The following is a 7,595-nucleotide window of genomic DNA, read 5'->3' as shown; positions in this document are numbered from 1 at the left end:
TTATAATAAAGTTACTAATCATAGATTTTCATTTTAACAGAAACGTATGTCTGAGAACACCTCCATGGCTCCGCTACTGGAGGAGGCAGCCGCACGGGATGATGATGATAATGAGGACTTCATCGCACTCATCAATAACCCATCACCAAAACCGTGGATGCCTCTCCGCGAGCTGGCGGAGGATGTTCCACATGCTATAATCTCAGTGCGGGAGGAAACGAATCATCATGGTAGAAGAATTATTTTGAAAATTAATATTGCATCTACAAAGAAAATCTCTGAGGTATACCTGCCTCAGAGATTTTCTTCAATAATTTCACCTTGTAAAGTTGTTAAATTTTAATTCTAACTGTAGAAATTTAGGAATAGTAGTGAAGCATATAACCGCTACATGGAGCGACATTAAGATTGTTAAAATGTAACAATCTTATTCTCATAGCATGTAGCGGTTATATGCTTCACAAGTAGTATATAATGTAAATATTGTAGTGTTTGATAATAAATTGTAATATTGTTTTTTAAAAAAAATTGTTCTTAATTCTCACCTGTCAAAGAAGATGTAGAATAGTTCACGCAAGAATAGCTTCTCTTGTAACTGAACACTCAATGAATGTAGAATAGTAATGCTCTTGTACAGTCAATGAGTGTTCGCTCACAAGAGAAGCTATTTTATAGTTGCTGCTGCGCGCGCACGCGCATGCCAGTCTTGACCTTGTTGCAAGATTCTCCTCCATCTGTTTGCGCTATACACTCACTATAGGTATAACAATCTATTTTCATCAGTATGCTTACAACAGTTGAATGGAGAAGTTGTGCAATGAAGATAATCGTATGGAGAGTTTTATTTGTTCTTCTCTTTATAATATGTTGTGTGAATATGCTATTACTTTCCATATTGCTTTGAAAAAATATGATTCAATGCAAAATGATAGTAAGAGAATATTGGAATCTATACAAAATGTACGAAATAAGATTAGGGATTTGGAAACACCTCAATTGATGCAGGAATCACTGCTTGTAAGAAATCATACATTATCTTATATCAAATCATGTGTCAATTCATCAGATGCTTCTCTCGATGTTAGTCTAAGACATTGGTATAGATTTATGATTGATGAACGTTCAATTCTTTGCAATTTCTACAAAACTTACAACATACTTAACAAGTGTGTTAATAAGACACATCATGATGATAGAAAATTGTATTCCCTATTGATTAAAACATACCAACTTTGTAGTAATATATAAGCACATAGTGAGACAATTTCTTTGTCTCTCGATTGAGGTTAAGTGTTTGATTAATTAACCTCAGTCGATGTTCAACTATTGAGTTGAAAGGTAATGAAAAATGGTATGTAGAAGAAAGTTATCTTCTAGGAAACGAGGTAAAGGAATCTTGAGTTCGGCTAGCAAAATTGTCAAAGGTATAGCGGGTACTGCGGGGGACATTACATCAACTATTATAATAAATTAATAAACGCATCACCTGAAATTCACCTCCGGGGGGTACCAGTGGTGTGGCCTGGCACCAAGGTTAATGAAGGTTAAAGAGGGGGGATGAAGGTATAAATTCATTAGATAGGCCTGTAAGGTACATGATATAGCATACACTCAAAATAGTGATAATAAGTCGCGTGCGATTGCAGACAGAGCTCTTGCAAACACAGCATGGGAAATATTCAAGAATCCAAAATCATCTCTAAGTGAAAGAGCACTTAGTTATCTTGTAACAAACGTGATGAAAGCTAAAGCAGCGTTTGGCGGTGGATTGAGAAAGAAGAAGAAGAAGAAGAGCACAAGTGTTGGGAAAACTCATAGCAGCTCGATAAGGAAAAAAGCTATTGCTCAGTTGAAACAGCATATTGCAGGTAGAGGTTACTATTTTAAACCGTACCCTCCAATCTCAAAAGGTGGTCGTATTTTGATTGGGCCCAACCCCACATCCTCCTCCTCCTCACCATATGGTGTAAGTTTATTCCCAAAGAAAAAAAGAGTTAAAAAACGTAGAACGACAAAGAAGGTGAAAAAATGAATATTGATGGTGAATTGTCCAATCACGATCTAATAAAATGGTGTAAATTATTACAAATTCCCCTACGAGGTGTATACATGATAGATACATTACCTAATAAAATTCTAAAAAATGAGAATTGTATTGTTAATTTAGACACTCAATCCGGACATGGTACACACTGGGTTGGTTATAAGAAACGAGGATCAAATGTTCACTATTTTGATCCAATTGGTAATTTACAACCACCTTATGAATTGAATAAATATTGAAAAAAAGAAACAGGTGTAAATATCTTTTACAATGTTGAGCACATGCAACCATTACATACAAATATATGTGGACACCTTATGCTCTTGTTTTTTGCGAACCAGTTGTAATCCAGTATTTGTACCGAAAACATATAAGATGGTTGTTATTACATTACGATCTAGATCAAGTGATCTCTATGAACATTTACAAGAAATTCTCGATTTGGATAAAAATAAAGAATGGGAAATTGGATTGATTAATTTCTGTACTTACAATAGCATTGCAAATGTTATAAAAGGTAAAAATTCTAGCTTCAAATATGGTGATGAAATAATTGATCTTGATACGGGTGCATATGAAGTTGATGACATTATATTAGCTTTAAAGAGTAAATTGAATAGTGACGAAAAGAAACTTAATATAAGAGCTAACACGAATACTATGAAGCTCGAAATTCGTTCTGATAAGCCTATTGACTTTACATCATCTACTTCAATAGGAAAAATGCTTGGCTTTGATAATGTTATATTACAACCGAATAAATGGTATTATTCTCAGCATTTAGTTAGCATAACAAATATTAACTCTATTGTAGTTGAGTGCAATATAGCCTGTGGGAGTTACTCCGATGGCAAACAGAAACATATTATATACGAGTTCTCACCTAGAGTACCTAGCGGGTATTTGATAAATGAAACGCCTAATCCGATAATCTATATGCCTTTAAACACATATAGAATTCAAAGCATTAATGTAAAGGTAACCGATCAAGAAGGATCGTTTATTGATTTCCGAGGAGATATAATTACAATTAGACTTCACATTCGTGAAAAGCAAAGAACTTGAAATGGGATTCCTCGTTTTCAAACCTCGCACTAGCATTTGCTCACAGAAGCTCATTAGAGACTCGAACGTGATAGAGTCAACACCTAAAAAGCTACGTGCTATATCGGCGAAAAGCGCGAGAATATTGGAAAAGTTGGGATTTATAGTAGATTGGCATCATGTACGGCGCATCAATTAGTGAAATTCTCGATGTTGAATCTCAACTCGAGTTCTATAATGATATTACTAAATTTCAGTTCCATACTCATACAGTATATTCGGGACAAGAAATTAAACCCTCAGATGAAGCTCGCATCCATGTGGCTTCTATGGATCAGTACAGCCTTCCATGCAAATCATTTATATTTATTGAGGGGGAGGTGAAGTGTACAAAACCAGCTGTGAAGGCTGGGGATGCTCCGATAGAAGCTAAGTATATATATCCAGTAACCTCATTGGAAATCTCTTTGATGAAATTCGATATGAATTGGCTGGACAACAAATTTCTAAATCAAGACTAATTGGATTAACATCAACAATTAAAGCTATACTAGTGAAAAATATGTTTGATAAGAACACATATCACTTGGCGGGTTGACAGAGCAGGATATACACTGAAAGATAATAAGTTTACATTCTGTGTACCTCTTAAATTAGTTTTACCATTTTTTGAAGACTTTCAAAGAATAATTTTAAACTTGAAACAAGAACTTGTATTATTAAGATCGCCAACAGATCTCAATTGCATCGAGTCTACAGAAGCAACAAACGTTAATATAAAAATAACGAAGCTTCAATGGAGAATTCCCTATATTACTTTAGAAGATCATGTGAGGTTGAAATTTTTGAGATTGCTCGATGCTGATACACCGCTGAAGCTGAGCTTTCGTCATTGGGAGATTTCAGAATTACCAAATTTACAAAATAGCACTGTTCATTCTTGGGCAGTAAAAACCGCATCCCATCTCGACCCACCAAAGTATGTTGTTTTAGCGTTTCAAACAGATCGTAAGAATAAAATTAATAAATCAATCTCGGAATTTGATAGTTGTAATCTTCAAAATGCAAAGGTCTACTTGAACTCTGACTATTTTCCTTATGAAAACCTCCTTGGTAAACAAGAATTGATGTACCGTATATTTTTGGATTTTCCCTCGGCGTACTATAACCATAGTATCAATACTGAGCTTGGAACAGAGATTGATTTTGACACATTTTGTACTAAAACACCCCTGATTGTAATTGACTGTTCACATCAATCTTCTCATTTGAAATCCTCCACAGATATTAGAATAGATATGGAATTTAAGGAAGCTGTACCTCCAAATACTTCCGCTTATTGCATTTTAATCAGTGATCGTATCATGGAGTACACTCCCCTTACTTCCATGGTGAAGGAAGTTCAGTAATTTCTCGATAGAGCACAAGCTATATAAGTATTGCATTTTTCAAATTTTACTCATTTGAGGTTTTAGCTTTGATCGGTTAACATCTAGAATGTCTTCTAATTCTGAGAAGAAAACACGCTCTATCGGGATACAGTGCAATCTTGATGAAGAAGACAGCATCTACTATGACTCAAGATGTAGTACGCCTATAATGTGTTATAATTCTGAGAAGAAAACACAATCTATTGACACGCAGTGTGATCTTGACACCAAACAAGACTTCTTCTACTATCACTCAAGATGTAGTACACCTAAACCACAGGAGGAGAATGGAGGAGGAGGAGGAGGAGGAGAGGAGGAGGAGGAGGAGGAGGAGGAGAAGGAGGAGGAGAAAGGAGGACAAAGGAGGAGGACAAAACAGCACAAGAGGAGGAGGAATCCTCCTGTAAAAAATTTGCAACAGTCGACATGCATTGGTTCAAGGGAACTTCTAATCAAATTATCGTGAAAGAAATCGGAATCGTAGATCAGCTAAATAGCTTTGTTGTGTTACATTTCAAGTCGCCATTTGCAAAGTCGGAATTGAATGCTAAATTGCGTAAGCAAGTAACATGGGCTGAGAACAATTATCACAAAATACGCTGGGAAGATGGTAATTTTATTTATACAGACGAATTATTGATATCTTATCTTGAAGGATATGATAAAATCTACACAAAAGGTACAGAGAAAGCTAAGTTTCTTAGAAGGTTACACAAAAACGTATGTTGTTTACCGGATGAAATTGAGAAACCAAATTTTAACTACTTTACAAGTTCTTGGTGTTATAATGCCTGTGAAATTCATCATCGCAATCCGCACGGTCGATGTGCGTTATTCGCAGCGGTTCATTACAATAGTTTGATAATGAAAAATATGGACTCATCTCCAAATTTCATGTGTGAAAACAATAGAATGCTTAGCATGAAAAAATGTCAATTCTATTCAAATACAGAAAAGAAAAACTTTGCAAGATATGGCTTTTTCTATAACAGAGAAGAAATTCAATGTGTTTATTGTAAGCAAGCATTGAAATATCATACTGCTCGTGTATGTTGTATTGGAGGGAAGGCACAGGAACCGTTTAATTTCTCTATATTAGTACCGACATATGTATAGTTTCTTCATTTGCTCATCATGGACCCGTGCAAGTGGATGCAAGCTGATAGTGAATTGGAAATGAGGTTAGAACAGTGTATTGATTGGTATGATGCCTGTGAAATTGCAATTAAACATTCAACTCATGAAAATCATCATTTGGTGAAACAACTAAAAGACATTTTCTTAAACACAGTGAATTTGAACGATATAAATGATTATCTATGCTATTACAGACCTCATAAACTGTCTGTTAGTAAACTAATAAAATTGAAGAGGAAGTGATGAACAATTGTAGTGAATTGTGTAAATAAATTTCTAGTGTATACTCGATTGTTTTCATTGTACCTACAATGTCTAAGTTTAATCCTTCAGTATTGCTTTGTTAGTTGAGCTGAAAAGATCTCACATGCGTTGAAGCTCAATGCTATAAGTGTGCAGATACAAGTAGTTTCTTATCGCGTTTCACCTGTACATACACTCAACTGAAAAATATGGTTGATTGTTATAGCTTTTCAAAGTTCAAGAAACTATCTCGTCTCTTGATGACAATTTCATTCAATGAATTTGATCTAATTGCAAAGAATATTAAATTTTCAACGGGTGATGAGGTGAGTGATCTTGCATTAACAAAAACAGAAAATCTTCACTTTCCAATTCTATCTGAAATTTTTGAATTATTGGATGCATTAGAAACCGGTCATTTCCATTATGGTTGTTCAAATAATGATGAATCATTAGCTATTGTTAATAATTCTAATGATCTCTGGAAATGCTTATATGACATTGCCGATAAAAAATGTAAAAGATCATAGTTCGCTCTCTAGAGAGTTTAAAGATACATGTGTATTTGGATATACAACTTCATTCTATGCATTAGTTATGATTGAGGAAACATTAAAAATATAACATTCGTTGTGTGTACAACCTATTGTCAAGAACATGTTTCAGTTAAGTTCGTTTCACTTGAATCTGTCAGTAGATTGCCTCTCTCTCACATATCTCTCTCTCTCTACTATTAATCATCAAATAGACTATGACTAAATGTAATTGAGCATGACTAAATGTAATTAGCCATGACTATATTAACTAGAGCATGACAAGAGAGAGAGAGAGAGGTTCTTCTAATGGGGCGGTTGAGGGGGCGGGAGAGGTGCGGGGGAAGGTAGGATGGGTGCGGGGGGAAGGGGGGAAGGTAGGATGGGTGCGGAGGGAGGGGGGAGGGGGGGGAAAGTCGCAAAAAAGTCTCGCACCACCCGTAAATAGCATCTACTTTCAATAAACCTGAAGTTGAATTTTATTAGTATTTTTCATTGAAGTTCCTGGCTCGTAGTTGCTAGTTGCTATAATAGGTGACAATTTATAATAATGATGATAATCTGTGCATTTGAATGAATGAATCCACTAAAAGCTCCCAACCAATCAAGGATTCAAATACCGGTAGATGATCTGATAGCAGTAAACTTTAGCAAATATTATAGAACAGAAGAAAAAAAACCCCCCTCCTATTACAATGGTGTCAGGTGTGGGGTAGTGTTAGATATCACCACCTTCCCATTACAATGATTTCAGGTTTAGGGTTATTCGTTATAGATACCACCTATTACAATGGTGTCAGGTGTGGGGCTTGTCTGCAAAAATGACAAACATCCTAATGCCAGATTAACCAGTAGTTCTTAGGATTGATAAGAAGTATCGAGAAAATAGCCTGTTTCAAAATGAAGAATTTCTCAGCAACACGAGCAGGAACATGAAATATAAAATTTTATTATAATATATAAATATTCATTGTAGTGTGATAAATGTGGAACCTAGAATATTTTTGAAATGAAGAGTTTTAGTTTATGTTGAGAAAAGAGTTTTGGAATCGGAAAATTAAATTAAAATTATTCTGTATTTGGACTTTTCATGAAGATGGAAATCATTATTCCGTTCTTGAGAATATTGCTGAATGGAATTCAATCCAAGATCTAGAACAATTG

The 7,595-nt window shown here is 35.1% G+C and overlaps 1 protein-coding gene across 1 annotated transcript in view; it reads left to right on the top strand.

The window, feature by feature from the left end:
• Positions 1–7,595, top strand: part of LOC111061583 (neuropeptide SIFamide receptor-like) — a 48,750-nt gene that overhangs the window by 2,705 nt on the left and 38,450 nt on the right. The window contains exon 2 of the mRNA XM_039435310.1: positions 41–207. Within this exon, the coding sequence (XP_039291244.1) occupies positions 41–207 (167 nt within the window). The remainder of the gene's footprint in view (positions 1–40; positions 208–7,595) is intronic.

This window comes from Nilaparvata lugens, chromosome 9, assembly GCF_014356525.2.
Source record: "Nilaparvata lugens isolate BPH chromosome 9, ASM1435652v1, whole genome shotgun sequence".
Classification (NCBI taxonomy): domain Eukaryota; kingdom Metazoa; phylum Arthropoda; class Insecta; order Hemiptera; family Delphacidae; genus Nilaparvata; species Nilaparvata lugens.
Note: the sequence above shows the minus strand (reverse complement) of the source record. Positions and strands in the feature narration are given on the sequence as shown.